The following is a 23470-nucleotide window of genomic DNA, read 5'->3' as shown; positions in this document are numbered from 1 at the left end:
AAATTAACCATCTATTAGGTGAACCATCCAGGAAATAGATCTTTTGGCAGATATAACGTGAGTACACTTAATTTTGCATATTTTAAATATTACATACAACCAAGTCATTCATTTGCTTGGGATGCTGAGGCATTTGATTCTCACTCACAGGTATCACTGAAATGATCACCTGAGGTTTTGTTTGCTTGTTGGTTTTTAATAACTTGGGTTTTGAATTGTATTCTTTTTTTTATTTGGAAGGGAACTTGGTATTTCTTATAATCTTATTTAAGCTCAGAATTTTCTTCAAAATTCAGTTTAAAAAATAAAATACAGTTCATCTCTGATCTACTAAGGTGAGGAGCCCTTTCAACATGAAGTTTTCTGTGCCCCACCAATGTTTTTGTCTTTACTTCTCCTTCCTTTCCGAATCATGAGGTATTTTCTTTACTTGTATGTGCTGGTCTTACCCACTCTGGTTTCTCCTGCACTGCGTCTGGTGAGTTTTGTTCCTTTTCTTTCTCCTGGGTTTCTTTTTCTCACCATTTGTCTTTTCCTCAGCTTCTGAACGAAATCTGTTCCCCTGCACTCACATAACCAGCCCTCTCTGCACTTGGCCATGTCTCAGTTTATCCATCGTATCATTTCATCTCTTTGCTCCCCTATCCTGGCCAATGTTCTTGAAAGATTAACTGTATTTGTTGCATCTACAACTTGACCTTTTGCAGTTTGGCTTCTATTCTTATCACTTTGTTGGAACTCAACTTTCAAGGAGTCACCAGTAACGTCTCACTTTACACACCTAGCAGTCTTTTCTAAACTCTCATTCTCTTTGACCTTTTTGCGGTATGTGAGAGTGTGGATTCCACTCTCCTTGATACCTCTTCCGTGACATATGTGACACTTCAGGTTCAGTTGTCCAACCTCTTTGACTGCCCTGTCTCTTATTTCTTTGCTGAATCATCCTCTGTGCTTGCAATATAAATGTATTTATTAACATGTTCTTTTCTCTTTGCTGTCCCTCCCACTTTTTTGTGCATTACTTCTTGGTATATTTCAGCTCCAGAAGCTAGGACCAAACTATGGGGTATATCCTGGGGGGGGCAGGGTTCTTGGACTGAGCTGAACCCAGAGGGAACATACCTGAGATGGTTAGAGGAAAGGAGAATGAGAGTGAGACCCATTGTTATAGTTAGGAAAATGGTACCCAAATCCCATGTCTGAAAGGTAAGGATGAAAAATGGAGTAACATTAAGAGTGGTAGATTGGTTGATGGGAAATAAGGTAGATGAATGGCTCAAGAACACGAAGGTTTATCTTCTCCAGATCACTTTGTATATGAGGGTACCCAATACATATTACCTGGGAGCATGGTCTACTTAAAGAATTATACTGGGGTTTCGCCTCAAACATCATTCCACTGGGGATGAACATCCAAATGTATCTGAAGCCCCATTAAGTTCTCTTATGTACCAGAGTTCTATTTCCATCTTCCTCTTAGATGGTTTTACCTGATAACCAAGTGGCACCCTGAATTTAATATGGCTCAAATTTATCATCTTTCTCCTGAAACTGACTTATTTTGGGGGGGATTCATAATTTATTACTGTTCTGTGTCACTCTGGATCAAATATTCAAAGTCATCTTTGATTCCCCTTTTAACTAACCCCACATGCAGCAATTTGAAAACTTTTTCTCAGTATTATCTCTATGATGTCGTGTAACTGGTCCCACCTTTATTTTCCTTTTGCTTTGGCCACTGATTTATGGGCTGACTGCAGCCCTACACTCCAGAGATAGCCCCTACTAATTATCCCTTGACCCCAATTATGTTAATTTCTGCCAATGTGATGTTTCCAAAACTCAACTGTGAAATTTAAAAAATAGTTTAAACTTCTCACAACATCTCTCACCAGGGATAATATCCCTCCTAGGGTTTTTTAGTATTTATGCTTTCTGTCATTGTATATATGTGTAATTACTGTGTGTGAGTGTGTATGTATATATTTCATATATGTATATATTTCATATATGTATGTATTTCGGGTATACAAATACGTATGAAATACATATTTGTGTACCTGAATTATCAATCCTTATAGATTATAAACTTATTGGGGTGCAAGACCTGTGCCTTGTTTACCTTGTATCCCCATATATTCCTTGTACTGACATGCAACAAATATTTATTAAATGGAATTAAACAGCTAGCTGGGCTGGAAGGAATCTAATCTCAGTTAATATTAGGTGACCTGGGATGGTCATTTTAATTTGACATTAATTTCATTTTTTGTGCATTTGTTTTATTCTGAAAAGCTTTTTTATTAAGCTGTGCTGATGGCATAAATGGAACAGTTAACTGGAAGACCAAACAGGCCAACAGTTTTATTATCAGCAGAAAAATGACTGGTGGGAAGAAAGATGGTGAGTTTAGGTGGTAAATCTAAATCCCCTTTGGGGAGTCAATTAAATGTCTGCTTCCAGTATTCCTTTTGCTTTTTTAGTCATGTGTGGATTCTTTTTTTGATAAGTCAGTCTGAAAAAATCCAGTTTTGTTTTCCTAATCTTCTAAAACTTCTGATCCTTTATGTTCTTAATCCATTGTTCTCTAGGTTTTTTTCTTTTGCTCTACTTCTGCCTTTTTTTTTAATGAAAAATAATTCTTGTTTTTAACCTATTGTGACCCTTATCCAGTCACTAGCTTGCCACTTATAAAAATTATTCCGGTGTGGTCATTATAACAATTTATTTATAACATTGAAAAACATTAAGAAGCACATTTAATATAAGTCATTTTAAAAACAATATACAACCTTAGAAAAATGGTCATAAAATATTTTGGCTAATTGTGGATGATTTTTGACTGTTTTGTTGCAAAACCAAATTGATGTGTTTTGCTATTAAATAATTAGATGGCACTTCTTCTCTTTTCTTTTTTTCTTTTTTGTTTTTTAGATGGCACTTACTTTCTATTGGAAAGATGACCTGACCCTTGGATGATTGATTATTTTTTCTAAATTTTTTCTTCCCTATCATAAATGTGTCCATTAGCAATATGCCAGGACCTTTGAAATAATGCATTTCATCAGGGAGAAAAGACTTACTTAATAACCAAAAGATTAGTTGTTTTCAAAATGTCAATTATCATCATAAGCTTTTACTTAATATATTTTGATTATTTGCCCTTAAGAGCTCTCTGCCCATAAACCCCCGTCCCAACCCCCGCCCCCTCACAATTTTGGCTATATGTGGTCATGCATGTAGATGTGTAGCCTGGTTTCCATAACTTTGGGGCAGCCAAAAATATTAAAAAATAACAATTTAAAAATGTTTTTTTAAAAAAGTCATTTTATGTGATTCAAATGGCTTTACTGCCATATAACAAATCCTGGGTACCTTGTAGGAGTGATTCCTGACTTACCTTGTTTTCTTTTTTTTTTTTTAATTTTTATTTATTTATGATAGTCACAGAGAGAGAGAGAGAGAGAGAGAGAGGGGCAGAGACATAGGCAGAGGGATAAGCAGGCTCCATGCACCGGGAGCCCGACGTGGGATTCGATCCTGGGTCTCCAGGATCGTGCCCTGGGCCAAAGGCAGGCGCTAAACCGCTGCGCCACCCAGGGGTCCCCCTTGTTTTCTTCATACAGCCCTGAAGTTGGGGATCACTAGCTTTTCTCCAGCTATCACCAAATTATTCCTTAGCTGGAATCATTCACTCCCAGCTCTGTTTCACAATAGGACAGAGGCTTCCAATTCTCTTCTACACAGCTGTTTTTGAAACAAATCCATAAATACCTTTGCATTTCTAAGGAATTTTAATTGCTAATATCTTTAAGAAAACATAGAGTTTTATAACAATAACTTCCCATGAGAAGATGACAGAAATTTATTTTAAAAAGCAGTAAATGCATTTGTTCTAGGACTGACTGCTAAGCCCATCATCTCATAGTCCTTTCTCCAAACCCTCCTTAGATATTCTCAAGGGATTTCTCCCTGGTTCCTTCAAGGAAGTTACCCCTGATGACTACCTGTGTCTGGCTGGTTCCTTAATCAAGCTGAGCACCCTCACCTTCTTAGGCATGTACACTCTGCCTGTGTTCTAATCTTCCTAGTTTAGGACCCACATGGCACTCAAGGTTGCCATCTGCTATGTACTGATAGCTCTGTCATCTCCCAAGGACTTAGGACATGCCCTGATTTTCTGGTACCCCACAAAAGATCACCAAAACCTCTCCTTTTGAACTTCACATCATTATGCACTAAATTTACGTTATTTCTCTTCTCTTCAGTTTCTTCTCTTTAACTTTGATCTCTAGAACTCCTGTCATCTTGGAGCATGTCCCTCTGTTTCCTATTTGATTTGCCAGAAAGGTGTTCCGTAACAAACCTGTTAAGCACTGTTGAGTCATCTACTATGTGCTTTCTTGGTGAAATGCAAGTCCTTTGCATATTCCAAGTTCTTTGCATAGAGCTTTCTCCAGAATTTTCAGATACTTGTCTTTTCCTCTTTTAAACTTCATGCTCCTGTTGGACCCTAAATTGATTTTCTCCTTGGAACCTGAGTGATAACTCAGTGACCAAAATAGAAGTGACTACTACATCTTGAATCTACTGAGGTATTGCATCCTCAGTTTCTTTGAAATCATCCTTTAGCTTCTTCCTTTCTGGTCTCCTCATCCAATTTAAATCCTATAAGGATAGGATAGGATTCAATGTACAGGGAATATATGGAGAATAATGTATTTCATCAACTATATGAAGAGAATTGTTCCTAGTTGCTCATGTAGCAAGGCCATTTTAAGTGCTATCCCAGATATCAAATGTTCTTTGAGGCGTTCTTGGCCATGAGTCCCAATCATCTCTTTTTGACAATTTCAAGAGAGCACAAAAATTTATAAGAGCATTTACATAGTAAAATAAGTTTAGTGATTGTATTTTTTGTATAACTTTCTTTTAAAATAATGTTTAGTTCTAAACTTTAACACTGGGAAGGTGTCTCTTCTATAAATAGGATTTTGGAGTCTCAGAGCAACACATTTGACATCATTCTACCTTGGCACAGATTAAATAGTTCAAAAAATCGTAAAGAGCACTCTAAATATGGGTGGAGGTAGACAAACTTAAAATTTACCCTAGAATAATTTAAATAAAAAAGGAATAAGCCTTCATATTACTAGTTTATATACTTTACTTAGATAAATATTTTCAAATTCTCCTTTCTTACTTAAGACAGCTCACTTTCCAAAATGGGTGAGCCTTAGGTTTACTAACTTTTATTGCTTTTTTTTTCTTAAGAAACAAGAAACAAACTTTATCCTAAGAAAAAGTCAAAATAATCATGTACTGATTTACTGTTTATTTGCAACTTAAACTTTAATTTGACCTTCTTGGAAATTAAGTGATATGTACTCTGAATAATTGGTTAGAATTCTCTTCTGCCACCTTAAAGGAGCTCCTCCTTAGCTTACTGACAGTCAAGGAACTGGCATGGTTTGAAGATAGAAATATCTCTCTAGGTGACTTCTTTTCCTATGTGGTTGGAGAGGAACAGGAAGTGCTCTTAGGACTGAAAATACACATCCTCCTTTGCCTCTGAAAGGTGGCAAAGTTAGGAGGAAGAATCACAAAGTTCCAGGACTTCAAAGGACGATGTATCAGGCATATGAGTTTCTCCCTCTAGGCTCTGGTTATGATGGCTGAAATGTCTTCTTTTAAACTTCAAGTTTGTTTCTTTAAACAAAAGAATCTTTAAGTTTGTTTCCTTTTTGAAATTGTGATTATCAATGCACTTCTTCCAATTGTGCAGTGTTATTACAATAGCTTCACAAAATAAAGAATGAACTTGGATTATCTGGTCAAATTCTGGTTTGTTATCAAACCAGAGAGATAATTACAAAAGTGAAGGTGTATGCAGCATAATTAGTTTGCTGTAGCAGGTCATAATAATATAATGTACAGCCACTTATGTTTTCAAATCAACAAAATACATGACTTCCTGGGTTCAAGTCCCCGGCTTTTCCTCTTACTATTCCTGTAGGCTTGAGCCTGTCATTTAGTCTCTTTGGATTCAATTTTGTTATCTATAAAATGAAGGACTGAACTCTCCAGGAGAGCAAGTGCATGCCAACTCTAATCGGTAGTATCTGTGGGGAATTCTGAGTTAAGTAGAATGCTGAGGCCGTATCTAAGTAGGAAGTAATGCTATGATCTGTCTTTAGTAGAGAAATATATTTGGCATGCTCAGACAGGATGACATCTAAAGCCCTTTTCATCTGCAACGTTCATGAGACTAAGTTTATTGATCACCAATTAACAATGGTTTGCAACCACTTTCCAACTGACATTTAAGAAAAAAACAACAGGACAAAACAAAAACATGTGATCATTACGTGGAAAATCAAGACATTTAACTCCAGCTTAGAAAAATAGTTTTGGTAAGTGGCTTTGGTTGGGAGAGAGAGAGAGCACGAGAGAGAGAGAGAGAGAGAGAGAGAGAGAGAGAGAGAGAAACCCTTTTGCTTTTTGTAGAAAAAGATGCAAATCGTGGTTTGTCTTCTATCTCATATAGAGAATAGTAGCCTTATCTCTTAGAGAAATAAAAGTTAAAAAGGCAATGTCATGCCTTCCCTGTGATGAATTCTACAGCCTAGACATGGTCTGCGAAATAGAAATGGTCACTGGTCACTGCCAAATGAATGGCCTACATCACATTGATGTTGAGTAAACTCAAAGGTGGAGGGACAGATTGCTGAGAAGAAGCTTCTGATTCAAAACCAAGATTTTTAAAGCGGGATTGGTAAAATACTAGATAAATCTTAGTGAGGAAAAATCACCACACAAGTTGTATACCTGGCTGGGTACTGATGTCCCTCAAAATATTTTTTTACAGCAATTATCCAGTTTGGTAATTAAATTTTGATTTGACTATAGAAATAACACGTTAAAAAATAGATTGGGAAAGAAAATAGGTTGGGAAGGAAACCATAAATATATTAGACTCTGAAAACTCTGAAATGAATTCTCTCAACGTAGGGATAGCAAATGAAATTCATCTCTTATAATCAATTCTGATTAATTTGTAGCAGCTTCTCGGAGTGCTGTGTATACCGGGGCTCCAAGCCTCAGAAAGAGCTTTTAGCTGTTAAAGCTATAAAATATAAGACGAGTCTTATTTTTTTCTGGCAGAACTTATAATTTTTAAATTATCAAAGGTGGTCATATAGTAAAACAAGTTTAGCAATTATGTTTTTATGTAACTTTCTTTTAAAATAATATTCCAATTCTTAACATTAGGATTAACATGTAAAGAGGATTTTGAGGAATTGAAATGTCCTGGTGCTTAGGCAAAAGTTTATTTTCAAAGCTGTACCAGATATATGACTGTTCAGTATTATCTTTCATCTTAAATGTATTTAAAAATCTTCATCATTATTACCCCCAATATTTTTCTGGGTAATACGTAACTATCAAGGCAGTAGAATGAACAGTTGAGAAATATGCATCTTCTTCTTTAAGTAATTTGTACTCTGTTAAAGCACACTTGTCATGTTTCCCATGGAATAGCTTATCTCTTAAAACTCTCCGAACACGAGAGGCAAATTAACAAAATTGAAGTGCTTTTAGAAATAGGCTTTAATTTCTTATTAATAAATTACTTATTAATTAGAGTGCATTACAATATTCTTAGGCTGATTTAGCTACGGCTAAGGGTAATAGATCACTTAATCAATAGATCTCTTTGTTTAAATTACGCAGTATATTTCCCACACAGCAAATATGTAAGAAATTATTTTATACAACACGTTAAATCCATTCATTTTGATTTGACAGTTCATGTTTACATAATGTATGGGTTGAATTAAGGCTTTCTATGGTACACTTATTTATTTCTGAATGCATTTAATACATGGAGTTTATGCTGCCATCTCAAGTAATGGCTGTGTCCCAATTATAGTAAGATCATCTATTCAGAAGTATACCGCATCAAGTAAGGACCAGGAAATACACCACAAAAGGGTCTTCAGGTGGCCAAAATCGATGCGGCAAACACAGGCTCCTGTTTTTCACATTTAGCAGAGCCCTGCGTGCGCTAAGACAGAACAAATTTGTTCTTACTTTAACACGCAACGCCACCTCATTTGGTAGTCTGGTTTCTAAACCTGCAGCAGATTAATAGCAGCAAATTAGAAGGGATAGAGGAGCTGCTATAGGAAACATACTGATAGCGATGAGAAATGACAGCTGACAAGTTGTCTACAGATGAGAAAACAGAAAATCTATAAAACACACAACCTTAAAAAGCATTAGCAGACTGGGACCTGCTAGCAGAGGTGTGTGATCAGTAAATGACAAGGCAACCAAACGGTCCATAAGGGCGTTGTTGTATAATAGAGCAGAGTGCAATAATTGATGTGCCAAATGATGATTCTCTACCATCATGAAAAAGGATTGATTCAGTACTTGAGAAAACTCAGCTCTCTGAAATGTTTCCTTCTTTGCAGTGTGTGGTAAAGTGAGAACTTACTATATTAAACCATAAAAATTAGCAAAGGTTAATATAAATGGACCTTTTAGAAGGATTAATTTGTGAGAAAGCATCTATGAGAGATTGACACATAACAGATACCTAACAAAGGCCACCCAGGTGTAATACTGACAATACTTTATGAGTTTCTTCTCTAAGAGTTCGGTGGAGAGACAACTTTAAGGTTTAAATCTAGCTGGGACTTGCAGGGTCTCACACTCAGCAGCTAGTTTATTCTATATCCATGTACTTGTTCTTGGTGATGCAGAAAAAAGTCTGGTGAGTGTTCTCTGGACTTTTTTGTAGGGAAGGGACTTTGTACGTGCCTGAGCGTGTGCATATGCCATTAAAAATAATCATTGTGATAATTGTGAAGTTATATGCTATAAATTCATTAGCAATGCACCACCATAATCCTTTCAAAATTTAATGTTTACTAAATACATCCAAATTTGCTTTTGTTTTTAAGTAATTGTAAATAAGCACTCAAATGCACATGCTCATCACGATGTTGCTCCCTTAGGGAGAAAATTTCAAATGGACTATTAATAAAGGAAGACAGGATGCTATTTAGCTAGCATGAGGTCCCACTTTATTGCTACTGCCATCACCGTCTGTTACTTGATTCTTGGCTCTCTGCTGTCACATAATTGTTGAAATGGACTGTAGTTTTCTGTACCTTATGACTAAAACGTACAGTGAACAGTTTTGTGAAGTTTTTGGTAGCATGGTAATGAAGGACATTGAACTACGTTTAGGGAGGGTGACATAATTACCCTGGCCGCTTGCCCATATACTCTTTTGCTCTTCTGAGATATGTAATTTTTCCTTAAAAAGATCTGTTATTTATGACTACCTATCTTCAGTTTTTAATCTTTGCGAATCTAGCTACCCTCACTGCTTGAAGATGATGTTTATGACCCCCTGTGGGTTGGACTTTTGGTTTAATTGTTTTTCCCATTAATGGTGATGGATTTGCACGGGATTTAGCCGCACACTGGTTTCCAGTTTCATTTGTATCCAGTGGCATGTGTTTGCAGAGGTAATGGATTTGCAGCCGTAGACAATTGCAAAGCCATGCGATACACAGAGACCAGACCCTGTGACCTCAGCTTGATTAGCATGACACTGTACACATGTATATTTCAGACATTATTAGATTTTAGTACTGTGCATTTTTAGAGTTTAAATTTGATTTTCAGGGTTTGCGTTTAAGGAAGACAATATGCTTCAGGCTTTCTGTTTGTGACTACTGCTTAGGTACATGTGAGCGCAACATGTGTTAGCTGAGTAACAGCGGTTGTTGGTGTTGGTACAGAACATATCAGCATTATTTATATAGTTCGTGTTTAGAACAAGAGCCTGTACCTTTGAATACTGTGTCATTTGTTGTTTCCGAAAGGAAGCTAGGTCTAAGTACTGTCCAAATAGCCTCGGTTGAAGAGCGATTTGTTTTGCAAGTAACAAATGGGGAAGGTAAAGGTAAAGGGCACTTCTCTAAAATGTTGTGTGGGTGCCCATAATTTAAACTGATGCTACAAAAAGGAAGTATTATTTTCACAAACAAAACATAGTGGCTTAGTCATTTTCCATTTCTAGATGATTGTGCCATACATCCATATCATGTTTTTCTCAAAGTGAATGGCGTACTATACTTATAGTGAAGCAGGCTTTACTGTGGAGTTGCCAAGGTAACTGACCAGCAAGTATGCAGTTCAGCAGATTGCAAAAAGGCAACTGAGTACATGTGAATAAAGAAATGTGGATGTCATCCTAAAACCCATGAGGGCCATGGTAGATTGTGGTTTGGCTCTGTAGATCACAGAAATGTTTTTCGTGAAAGCAGAAACTGAGATGTTCTATATTAGTCCTTGAAGTGAGGTGATAGGCAGTGGCAGGTACCCTTTAATGGTTCTACTTCAGGCCTTGCCAAGGGCTATATAGAAAACAGAATCATTTCAATACCGTTTAATATGAACAACCTTTCTTTTGGTTGTAGAAGCTAGCTTTTACTACCTTGTAGCAGCAAAAACTAAGGGATACTGTTGGTAGTTTATAATGTAAATGGAGGATGATAACTCATAAACTGCTACACACGTGTGAGAATTCAAATTATAAAACTGAAATTTAAGCTAAGTATTATATATATAATATATATATTAAGTGTATATATATATATATATATATAGTCCATGAACATAACACTTGTGTTTACCTCCGTGGTGCTTTTTAACTAGAAGGTATTCTTCCATTCAATAGGCATTGATAAAATTGTTCAGCTACATCAGACACTTTCTAGGTGCCAAGAAAATAACAAAGGTCTATAAAATTCAGTGCTGGACTTCAAGGTGTTTTAATCTCTAGAAAGAATAAGTTAAACTCTGGAGAGATTCCTTTAGATTATTCAGAATACTCCTGTACTTTGAATGTAGGGTTGTGATCTGGAATTTAAACACCTCTATACATGGAATGAAGTAACTTCTCTGTAGGGGTTCACAAATCTCCATAATTTGACTCTGCTTACCAGTTTTTCTCCTTTTACCTTAATTATACCCCAGGACTATTGGCTTATTTTTTTTCCTTGAAAGATTCCCCCCAGTAACCCACAATTGTATCTTACACAAGTTTTCACCACTGAAATGCCCAAATCCCCATCTGTGAGTTTCAGAATCTTGCTAGTATTTTACAAGTCATGTCAAGTTCTACTTCTTAAATAAATCTTTTCCAGCTTCCATTGCTCCTTGCCATCTTTCCAGATATTGCCAGAGGAGTTTACACCTCAGAAATCATACATAGTTAGGTGGTCGTTAGTCTCCCAAGCCAGATGGTGAACTCATGGAAGGCAGGGACTGGGTTTCCTTCATCTTCACATTCTCCACAGCACCTAGCACTTGGGGGATGTTGTGGAATCCAATGGGTGAAAAAGCTCAAATTCTCATCCTCACTGTTTTCCTATGATTTGTTCTTTCTTGTTTTTTGGAATGGGATCATTTCCACAGGTGAGTAAACTGTTCTTTTTTTTATTTTTTATTTTTTTTTATTGGAGTTCAATTTGCCAACATATAGCATATCACCCAGTGTGCATCCTGTCAAGTGCCCCCCTCAGTGCCTGTCACCCAGTCACCCCAACTCTCCACCCACCTCCCTTTCCACCACCCCTTGGTTGTTTCCCAGAGTTAGGTGTCTCTCATGTTCTGTCACCCTCTCTGATATTTCCCACTCATTTTCTCTCCTTTCCCCTTTATTCTCTTTCACTATTTTTTATATTCTCCAAATTAATGAGACCATATATGTTTGTCCTTCAATTGACTTATTTCACTCAGCCTAATACCCTCCAGTTCCATCCATATTGAAACAAATGGTGGGTATTTGTCGTTTCTAATGGCTAAGTAATATTCCATTGTATACATATACCACAGCTTCTTTATCCATTCATCTTTCGATGGACACCGAGGCTCCTTCCACAGTTTGGCTATTGTGGATATTGCTGCTATAAACATTGGGGTGCAGGTGTTTCGGCGTTTCACTGCATCTGTATCTTTGGGGTAAATCCCCAGCAGTGCAATTGCTGGGTCATAGGGCAGATCTATTTTTAACTCTTTGAGGAACCTCCACACAGTTTTTCAGAGGGGCTATACCAGTTCACATTCCCACCAACAGTGCAAGAGGGTTCCCCTTCTCCACATCCTCTCCAACATTATTGTTTCCTGCCTTGTTAATTTTCCCCATTCTCACTGGTGTGAGGTGGTATCTCATTGTGGTTTTGATTTGTATTTCCCTGATGGCCAGTGATGCGGAGCATTTTCTCATGTGCTTGTTGGCTATGTCTATGTCTTCCTCTGTGAAATTTCTGTTCAAGACACAAAAGTCCAGGGCCAGATGGCTTCCCAGGGGAATTCTATCAAACATTTAAAGAAGAAACAATACCTATTCTACTAAAGCTGTTCCAAAAGATAGAAAGAGATGGAATACTTCGAAAGTCGTTCTATGAGGCCAGCATCACCTTAATTCCAAAACCAGACAAAGACCCCACCAAGAAGGAGACTTATAGACCAATATCCCTGATGAACACAGATGCAAAAATTCTCAACAAGATACTAGCCAATAGGATCCAACAGTAGATTAAGAAGATTATTCACCATGACCAAGTGGGATTTATCCCCGGGATGCAAGGCTGGTTCAACACTCGTAAAGCAATCAGTATAATAGATCATATCAACAAGATAAAAAAACAAGAACCATAGGATCCTCTCAATAGATGCAGAGAAAGCATTTGACAAAATACAGCATCCATTCCTGATCAAAACTCTTCAGGGTGTAGGGATAGAGGGAACATTCCTCAGCATCTTAAAAGCCATCTCCGAAAAGTCCACAGCAAATATCATTCTCAATGGAGTAAACTGTTCTTGAGGAGAAAATGCTAGGTCCTCTAAATACCAAGACTACTTAAGAAAACTGGCAAAGTAAATCAGGAAAGGAGGAGTTACCTTTACCTACCTAGTTTAAACGTAACTTGAGCTTCCTTCCGTCTGTTCCATAGCCTTTGAAGTTGTGTTTTTAGTAGCAAAGCTATGGATACGTGAAGGTACAAGCCAAATATTTTAGTTCAGTTCTCCAAATTTGGCAGCCATCCACAGAACTGCAGGGACAAGTTTTCACAGATAAAGAAACATTTTGTGGGAGTTCTTATTTTTATGCCGAAAATTTTACTGTCAATGATCTTGTATCTAGGGCTTTTAGTTAGTTGTGAGCCTAGAGTGAACAACCTTGAGGTTCTCAAGGTTAGTTACTACATTTACAAATCCATCAGTGACTAAAAAAAATAGAACTGGCCTGATAGGATTTATATGTTTAAAAATTGCAGCCATGCTAACCAATCAGGAAGATAGAAAACTGAAGGAGATTGTAGAGGTGACAGATTTAATGGCAGTAATGTGTTGGTGGAGATGATGATATCACAGGAAAAACAATAGGTGGGAACTAACCAAACCAATTTAGCCATTTTAATGTATTTATGAATACATAAATACATACTTACATATCATAAGTAACCATGAAATCTTCCCCTATTTCATTTAAAGAAATTATTTGCACTGAATTTTATTATGTGATTTTTTTTGGTATTTTTTAGGATATAGCATAGCAGAAGAGATTATATTGTGTGAATTATTAAATGTCAAGATCAAGTAAAATGGAATAAAGAAGAGATACAAGGGGAGAGATACAAGAAATAATACAGAGAAAGTATCCAGTGCACTTTTATAAGTATATATGAAAGTAACCTTACATATACTGATGATATTATATAGTATGGTATGCTATGTCTAGCAAATAGTTAATACAGTTTAGATTCTTAGCATTTAAAAATTACTCTTTATACTTTGCTTTGAAAGAAGGAAAAAAGATAAACCGTAGTAATTATGCACTTGGTCAGTTCTCATGATATATTTCGTTGGCAATTATTTCCATAAAAAGAAATTACTGAAAAAATATTATGAATGTCTTCATTATTTAATAACAATTTAAATTATTAAATGTGCCTAATTTCATTGACATATTTGAAAGTCTCTAAACACACACATTGAAAGAGTTGTTCTGTGTTTTGTCTTGAAATAATTTCCCTTTAAAACAAACTTCTTAACAACGTTGTGCATGTTGCTTGTTTTCCCAGAAATTTATAAAAAAGTGAAACCTTTCTTTAGTGTAAGTGAATTATTGAAAGTATATCATTATTTTTCTATCTCTTATCTTCCCTCTTTGTTTTCAGTGTACACTATTTTCTCGAAGGTGCATTCTGATCGGAATGTATACCCGTCTGCAGGTGTCCTCTTTGTTCATGTTTTGGAAAGAGAGTATTTTAAGGGGGAATTTCCACCTTACCCCAAGCCTGGTATGTTCTCAGTGGCAAAAAAGTGGTTAACTTACTAAATTTTTCTTTTTGTTTAGTGTGCATAATTTAGATGATATATGATCAAATATTATTAACATTATTTGAAATGGTCTGCATATGTGATAAATTGGTTGTTGTAGGATAGTTCCCATTTTAAGATTAAAAATTTAATTACAGAAGGAAATAGTTCATTTTCGAATTTTTAAAAAACCTTTATTTCCAGTTTTCCAGTGCTGAGTTTTGTGCTTTTGACAAATGACCTACCTCTGTTTGCATAGAAATAATTATAGCTGTACAATTATGATTTTCTGTATTAAGACAGATTCTTACATAGTACATTGATTTTTGGAAGACCAAACATGTGTTGTAGAAGAGAATGAAATACGGTATTAAACAAGAATTATCAAGAAAGCTTTTATAATATGAGATAATTTTATATAACTTCTTAATAATATAATGGAGATTAATTTTTCCTTCAAAATAATACCAATTATGATGCTTTATTTATTAATTCACTGTTGGTTTAAATTATCTTGTGTTGGACTGTCACCAATGCCATCAAATTAATGAAGATATAGAAAGAATAGCAAGAAAAATATGTTATTACAACTCTTAAGTAACAAAAAATTTCTTAAAATTATAGCATTAAAATTAATATAAATATTATTTTTGTAGATGATATTATGAATAACATACCTAAAAACAGAAAATAGTTAACCATGTTCTCACCCACATTAAGAAAAAAGTAATCTTTTCATCAGTTATTTAAAAAATGTTCTTTTGTGTGGCATTCTGTGTTTGCAGAACTGTACAGCTGAACCTTTTGAACAGTAGCTCCAACATTTGGGAAGAAAATATGTAATGAAAAGCATAGTTTCTGGAATCCAGCTGAAATTAAATTCTAATTTCACCATTTGAGAAGTTGCTTAACAAGGAAAATTACATATCCTATCAGTAAAATTAGGGCTAATAGTAGTACCACTTTATAGGTGTGTTTGAAAAATCAGGTGAAATTGTGCCTGTAAAGGCCAGGCACATCCTAACAAATGATGCTGTTATTATTGTTTCTTAGTTACATTTCTTTTGGATTTATAACATCTTTGGCAACTCATTCTCCAAGATTTTAAAATTACATTATTTTTGTTTTGATGACACTTAAAATTTTGAGATATTCTTTAAGACTAGTTCAAGAGTGTCCAGAGTTTTATGAAAGGCTTCTCAAGAGAATGAATACATCAGCACCATTAAGGGATTTGCCTGAAAGATAGTTGTCTCATTGGCAGAACTTTCACACTCCTCTGTGATCAAAGAAAAGGAAAGAAAACAAAATTTCCAAAGACATTGTATGACTGCTTTCTTCGTTGCATGAGATTTCTAGGCAAACTAAACAACCAAAAAGATTTTTTCTTTACTTGAGGCTCTAATCTGAATTACCAGATGGATTTTTTTTTTTTTGGTGTGTATTTAGTTTGCTACAAATTTAAGAAAAAGATTTTAGAAATATTTTGATTGAAATTATGAAAGCAACATGTGTGAAAATAACTGTTTTATATCTTAATTCTGTGCTTCTTATCTAGGTGAGATTAGTAATGATCCTATAACATTTAACACAAATTTAATGGGTTACCCAGACCGACCTGGATGGCTTCGATATATCCAAAGGACACCGTATAGCGATGGAGTCCTATATGGGTCTCCAACAGCTGAAAATGTGGGGAAACCAACAATAATTGAGGTAATTTAATTATAACAAAGTTGTATTATGGGTGTTTTTTTTTGTATTTTGAGTTTCAAATGTTGAAATTAAAATTTATGACAGTAGTTTTCAGTATTTTATACATAGAAACACATTAGATAGCATTTGGAAATGAACCATTCCTTTTTGCTCATTTACAAAGGTCTTTATTTCTGTTTTTATATATAAAAAGGAGCAGTCTAAGTTAGTGTAAAAAAATTAAAAGACATTTAAAAGAAGTAGATTACTATAGTATGAATTCTATTTAAGAAAATAAATATAAACTGGAAACATTTGCTTTATATATTAATTTCAAATTTTCATGTTCATTAAAATATAGTCTTTAAACAGATACCTGATGAGCCCCTATCATGTGCTAAGTATTATGATAACTGCTTGTGGTAGAAAAATGAATAACAGGTGAGTCCTGTTGTGTCTTCTGGTCCAGGCATTGAAGCACTGGAATGGAAATCCACTGTTAGTCAACATCATCATAACAACTCTAATCAGAAGGTACTGTTAATACAGAGTTTTAAAAGGGTAAATAGGAATTCACTTCACAAGTAGAAGGAAGGCTATCTTACAAGAAATACCACATTAGAATCTTGGAGGTATAAAAAAAAAAACCAAAACACATGATGTTAGAGAACTCTAATTGGGGCTAGAAGGCAGGACATACCCCAGAGGGCAAATGATGGAAACAGAGGTGTTGATGTTGGTAGGGGTAGATCTTTGAAGGTTCCATAAGCCATGCTGATAGGTTTAGCTTTTATTCTGAAAGACATAGGTGGTATTCGAATTCATCAGATTTTCAGCAGTATCTAACATCATACCTGGAAGGTATTAGAAATTAAAACAATAGCAATAACAATACTGACATTGAAACTTTAATGGGAATGAATACGTTTTAAAAAAATAAATGGATATAAAATCTAGAAGTGTTTCCCAGTCCATTATACCCAACAAAATCAGAATTATGATGGCGATTAATGGCAGGACAGTCCTATTACAGTTTTATGCCCTGATTCCTATAGGATTCTAGATTTTAGACTCTAATTTAACTCATCAATTCCACAAAGTTTAGTAGTAGTGACCAGGACAACAACATAGGAACTACTAATGGAATTTCCAGGAGCTTATATAGGTCCTGACTGGTATATTTTCTATGTGGTATAAACTCTGAGGGGGTTACATGCTTTGAATTTTTCTCGAAAGTTTTAATCAGCCATAGACTTTTATATGAGCTTCCAGTGTTGGTCAAGAGAAGGTGTTTTTTCTTTTGAATTGAAGTTTAAGTTAAGTTATTAACATTACTTTTCAATGATTTCTATCAATAAATCTGCTTTCTTAAGACAATGTAGATAAAAGATAAGGAAATATATAGATATAGAAATAGAATATATAGATATGTTTATCTACATAGATATAGAAATATGTATACATATAAGAAAGAAGGTTATTTTGTCTTATCAAAATAATTTTAAAAACTATTCAGTAAAGTTATATAGGTTATTTACCCAAAATAATAGCAAAAGTCATTTTTTTTAAATAAGTTTTTTTTTTTAATTTATTTATTCAGAGAGAGAGAGACTGAGAGGCAGAGACACAGGGAGAGGGAGAAGCAGGCTCCATGCAGGGAGCCTGACGCGGGACTCCATCCTGGGTCTCCAGGATCAGACCCGGGCTGCAGGCGGCGCTAAACCGCTGCGCCACCGGGGGTGCCCGCAAATGTCATTTTTTAACTGGAAAAACATTAGAGGAATTCTGTTTAAATTGAACAACAGGGACGCCTGTGGCTGAGCGGTTGAGCATCTGCCTTTGGCTCAGGGTGTGATCCCGGAGTCCCAGGATCGAGTCCCATATCGGGCTTCTTGCATGGAGCCTGCTTCTTCCTCTGCCTATGTCTCTGCCTCTCTCTGTGTGTGTCTCTCATGAATAAATAAATAAAATCTTTAAAAAAATTGAAGAACAAAACAGGAATGAACCCTCTACCCCATCTATTACAGAATATATTAGAAATCTTAGCTAGTGCAGTAAAGAAAAAAAAAACATAATCTGTAAGTATTTAAGGGAAGAAATAGAATTGTCAATGCTATAAAGAGTCTTTAGACTATTAAAATTTTAGGAAAGCCTAGCAGTAAGCTATAGGATCAATATGAAAAACTTGGTTTTATTTCTATACATGAAAAATAAGTATTGAGAAAATAAATGTTTTAAAAAGATACTATTTTTAATAACAACAAAATTTATAAGGTACTTAGAATAGATCTATCAGAAGGTATGCAAAGTTTGTATGGAGAAAGTTATAAAACTTAATAGTAAGATTATATAAATGGGGGATCCCTGGGTGGCGCAGCGGTTTGGTGCCTGCCTTTGGCCCAGGGCGCGATCCTGGAGACCCAGGATCGAATCCCACGTCGGGCTCCCGGTGCATGGAGCCTGCTTCTCCCTCTGCCTATGTCTCTGCCTCTCTCTCTCTCTCTCTCTCTCTCTGTGACTATCATAAATAAATAAAAAAATTTAAAAAAAAAAGTAAGATTATATAAATGGAAAGGTAGTCCATTCAGGGATAGGAATACTTGAATTCATGAAGGCATCACTTTCCCCCAATTGATCTATAGCTTCAATGCAATTCCAGTAAAAATCACAGTTGGTTTTTTCATGAAACCAGTGTCAACTAATTCTAAAATCTGTGAAGATAAGTAAATGGGGAAAAAAAAAGATGGTAAATGGCAAGAACAATCAAGATACTCCTAAAGAAGAAAAAGAAGAGGGAAAGGTTTCTTTCCTTTCCAGACGTCAAAATTTATTATAAGCCTATAGTAATTTCACAAAGATGTATAGATACAGAGATAGACAAATTAACCAATTAATAGAATAGAGAGCCCAGAAACAGATCCATCTGGAACAATGATGTATGTCAGAAGAGATGGTGCCGCAAATGATCGGGGAAAAGGATGTCTACTGAATGGTGCTCAGAGAATCGGTTAGCCATATGGCAAACACAAAATTAGATTCTTACTTCATAGGAAATATAAAACTCAAGTCTAGATAGTTTAAGGATTTAAATGTGAAAAGCAAAATATTAAACTATTATATGAAAATGTTGAAGAATATTTTTCTGAATTTGGAGTAGGGAAGCTTTTCCTACATATTTTTTACTTAAGAAAAGATTGAGAAATTTTACTACACTAAACTTGTCACCTAAACTTGTCAAAATAAACCATTAAAAAATAGACAACCCACAAACTGATAGAAGGTATTTTAAAAATATATAGCTGACTATTGATATGTATCTAAAATATAAGAGGGGACTCCTATAATAAGACATGAAAATAAGAAATAAGACATGAACAGACATCTCACTAAAGAGAAGATATAAATGACAATTAGGTTAAAAAAAAAAACTTACTCTCATCAGTATTGAAAAATGTTCAGATTAAGACCACAACGAGAAGTTTACTCTTGGTAAAAGTCATTGAGGATGGATATGGGGATTGCATAAGTCCTTTGGAAAACAGTATTGAATATTTCACATAGCTGAGTGCCACTACCCTATGATCCAGCAGTCCCACTTCTAGGCATTTACCCAAAAGAAACACTTGCAAATGTCCACTGGAGGCATGGATAATCATGCTTATTGAACGATGTTTGTATAGCAAAACACTGGAAATCCACAGAGCAGTGGAGACCCACAAGTATATCAGGAAGAGAATATATACAAAAGTTCATCAGCAGAATACATAAATAAATTTTGGAGTTTTCACATAATGAATTACAAAAAATATTTAGTAGACTTGACACACAATGTTGCATAGTTTCAGGTGTACAACACAGTGATTTGACAACTCTCTAGTTATGCTATACTCACCACAAGTGAAGTACCATCTGCCACCCTACCACTCTTTTACAGTATCACCGAATGTTTACAGCAACAATGAACATCAGCTTGCTCAGCAACATAGATAAATGTTTTAAGCATAATGTTGAATAAAAAAAACAAATCCCAAAAGGCTACATGGAGTTAAACATTTTTATAGAGCTCAAAAACAGGCAAACTAAATAACATATTTTAAGCATACATGCATTTATAATAAGACTATATTTAAAATAAAAGGATGATAAAATTCAAAATGTCTACTTCTGGTGGGAGAAAGGGATAGGACAGAAATACGTGTGTCAAGCTAAGATTCTCAGGTTCATTATGTTCTGATACCATACTACTAACATAATGTTATGAATATGTCAAATAATATGCTAAAAAGGTAATGTTGAAAATTTGGCATACTTTTCATTTAACACAAGTAGTGATTTATCTATAACTTCTTTATTCATATATAGTAACATTTACAGTATGTAAAAATATTCTATTAATATAGTCAGAGTTTTGCATATTTTCAACTCATATTTAATCATATAAACCCATGGATTAATTTATTAGCAGATATTTATTAAGCATCTAAAATAGATCAGCCGGGATCCCTGGGTGGCGCAGCGGTTTAGCGCCTGCCTTTGGCCCAGGGCGTGATCCTGGAGACCCGGGATCGAATCCCACGTCAGGCTCCCGGTGCATGGAGCCTGCTTCTCCCTCTGCCTGTGTCTCTGCCTCTCTCTCTCTCTCTGTGACTATCATAAATAAATAAAAAAAAAAATTAAAAAAAAATTAAAAAAAAATAGATCAGCCACTTTTCTAGAAATAGGGGATCAAAAAAGTATACACACCTGATACCTCTCTGCTGTAAAGGGTCTCACATTCTCATAAGTAAAATTGAACTGAGAATGTTACTGTATTTAAATATCTCCTTAGAAGTGATAGAAGGACTGCGTTCTGTTGTAGCTGTTAAAATTAAACATTAAATATAAATTCAGATAATAAAATTCTCTTCTCATTTATGAAACCTACTTCACTCTTTCTGGTAGCCTGTGACTTTAAAAAATATTAGAATTTATGAAATTTATAGTAATGAAATCTGTGATAATTATGAGAAGGCTAGCCATAAAAATCTTGTCACTGACTTGAAAATGTCTAATATTTCTGAGTTTTAGCTCTGAGATATTCTAACAAATAGTAGAAAATTGATACTTTTTTCTTTCCAGTGAGAATATGATTAAGTTTTTTGCAGGGCAAACCTTTGAAATCATGAAGATTCTCAAGTCTTTTTTGCATCTTTTCAGTTACTTCTTTGTGAACAATAGTTCCTAATTTATTTTAATGACTAGTCTTAATTTTAGTGTCCTGCATGAACCTCGTTGATTATGTGTCCCAACAGATAGCAACAAGGAAGTCATTAAATCCAACAGAAATTCGACAGATTGGGGACAGAGAAATCTTTTTAACTTTGTGCAGTAGTATGCTTTTCAGAATATGTACTTTGAAATATTTAAAGGGTTGGACTTAGGTATTCCAAACTTCTGGTGTTTTCTTTCGCTCTCAAATACTATTTCTGATAAGTGTGATTTCTTTCATTTCAAGCTCATATACGATGCTGTAAAAATCCTTAGTATTTATTTTTACATAGGCACAATTATTATTTTTAGTTTGGGTCAGTTTGGTCCTGCTCTCTTTTATCTCGCTGCCCACTCCAGCTGCAGTCACTACCAGGAGGCTAGTGCTGGGATGCTAAGACTATTACACAATCATTTGTTGTTTTTAAGGTACTGTAGACCTGTCTGAGTGATTTAATATCTGTAATAAAGTTAATTATTCCTTAATTTTTGAAGCCATAGCCTGTTGTTGGCCTTTGCTTTGTTTGTTGTTTGCAGTGGCTGTTTCTGAGTTGACTTTGATGTAAGTTCTTTGGCTCTGCAAATGTTTACTAATATTTGACTCTACAAAGGGATTGATATGTGTTTTTGGGCATGTGCCATGAGCCTTATAGACTATGATCCTTACTGCTCTACTCCCATCATGAGATATGATTTCTAAGAGGTTATTCGTGCATATTTTGACTGGTTGGCGTGCAGTTTAGTACTGAATACAAGCAACACAAAAGATGTGCTTTTTTTTAAGTGTACTTTTTAGTGTAATCCTCAAGCTCCATTTAAAAGTACAAAAATACATTGTTTTTGTGGGGTTTTTTGAAATCTTAGAATGGCAGTGGTAAGTAATTTCTAATGGTTAATCCATTTACTAATGATGCATCTGCATTGCTGCTAGCACTTAACGGTCTTCTGTAAAAGGGCCTTTCTGATTTTAACTTTTTGTTTTAGCATGTTAAATAGACTTGCCTAATTATTTATTTTCCCATAACATTGCTAAAAGCTCTGAGTTGTTCTTGCCCGGAGAAGGCACATTTTGTAAGTACATAAATAATGAAAATGGAAAGAACGACAATTTGTTTTCATTTTGTCCTTAATGAATTTTGTTTCCCAAATAACATTTCACTTCTTTAATATGATTTTCTTTTTCTAATAGATAACTGCCTACAATAGGCGTACCTTTGAGACTGCAAGGCATAATTTGGTAATTAATATAATGTCAGCAGAAGGTACGTATGGAAGATATGTTGCTGATTCTTTTCTTATATACAAAAGTATTTCATTATGGTTTATGTATCTATGCAAAATATAGTCAAGGATTTTCAGGGACCACATACCTAATATAACTAACAAAATGGTAAAGTATAGAAAATAAAGCTAAACAACCTTTAATTGGTTATAAAATATCATGATGGGTGATGGTGCTGAAAAGCTCAGAATAGAGACCCAAGCACACAGGCCACTTATCTCTGCAGGCCTTGGTTTCATCATCTATAAAATGAGACCAAGACTAGCATTTCTCTCCCAAGTCCAGGGTAAGGAAGGAGTCCATGAGTTAAGAATTGAAATGTGCTTAACACAGGGCTGAGTGCAGGATACAGGATCAGTAATTAGTAGCTAGTTTTATTATTTTACTTTAAAACTGATCACATGTGAAGACAGAGTTGTTGATGGAAATAAACTGGAATTTGGGTCACAGACTCCTTCCTAAATAGCTAATTATTCATTTCTAGAGTCTATGAGTAATTTGGATTTACATATACTCAAATTGTAAGTGATTCTCAAGGATTTGGAAAGTTAGGGATAGGGGAATATTCCAAGAATTGTTATTTCAAATATTCTGTCCTATTTTGGAGTTTTATTGGGAAAAGTACATACTGCTAAAAACTTTGTTGTTAAAATTTATGTATCATGGATACCCCCCTCTATACTAGATATCATTATGAGGGTAACAGAAGAAGAACGGACACAGCATTTTTATCCCAAAATTATTAAAACAATTATGTGTCCTAAATAGAGAATTTATAGTTCTATTTGTGAGTACAATTAAATGAGCAAATGCAAAGCATTTTTTAGGACCTAC

The 23470-nt window shown here is 35.0% G+C and overlaps 1 protein-coding gene across 6 annotated transcripts in view; it reads left to right on the top strand.

Moving 5' to 3' along the window:
* SGCE (sarcoglycan epsilon) overlaps window positions 1-23470 on the top strand; it is a 69820-nt gene that overhangs the window by 13635 nt on the left and 32715 nt on the right. For 4 of the 6 annotated variants that reach the window (XM_041727972.1, XM_041727971.1, XM_041727974.1 and 1 more), the window contains exons 2-5: window positions 2296-2403; window positions 14271-14393; window positions 15971-16128; window positions 22544-22616. In XM_041727972.1, the coding sequence (XP_041583906.1) occupies window positions 2296-2403; window positions 14271-14393; window positions 15971-16128; window positions 22544-22616 (462 nt within the window). The remainder of the gene's footprint in view (window positions 1-2295; window positions 2404-14270; window positions 14394-15970; window positions 16129-22543; window positions 22617-23470) is intronic. The other 2 variants (XM_041727976.1, XM_041727975.1) reach the window with 1 other exon arrangement.

The sequence above is a fragment of the Vulpes lagopus genome, chromosome 13 (genome assembly GCF_018345385.1).
Source record: "Vulpes lagopus strain Blue_001 chromosome 13, ASM1834538v1, whole genome shotgun sequence".
Lineage (NCBI taxonomy): Eukaryota > Metazoa > Chordata > Mammalia > Carnivora > Canidae > Vulpes > Vulpes lagopus.
Note: the sequence above shows the minus strand (reverse complement) of the source record. Positions and strands in the feature narration are given on the sequence as shown.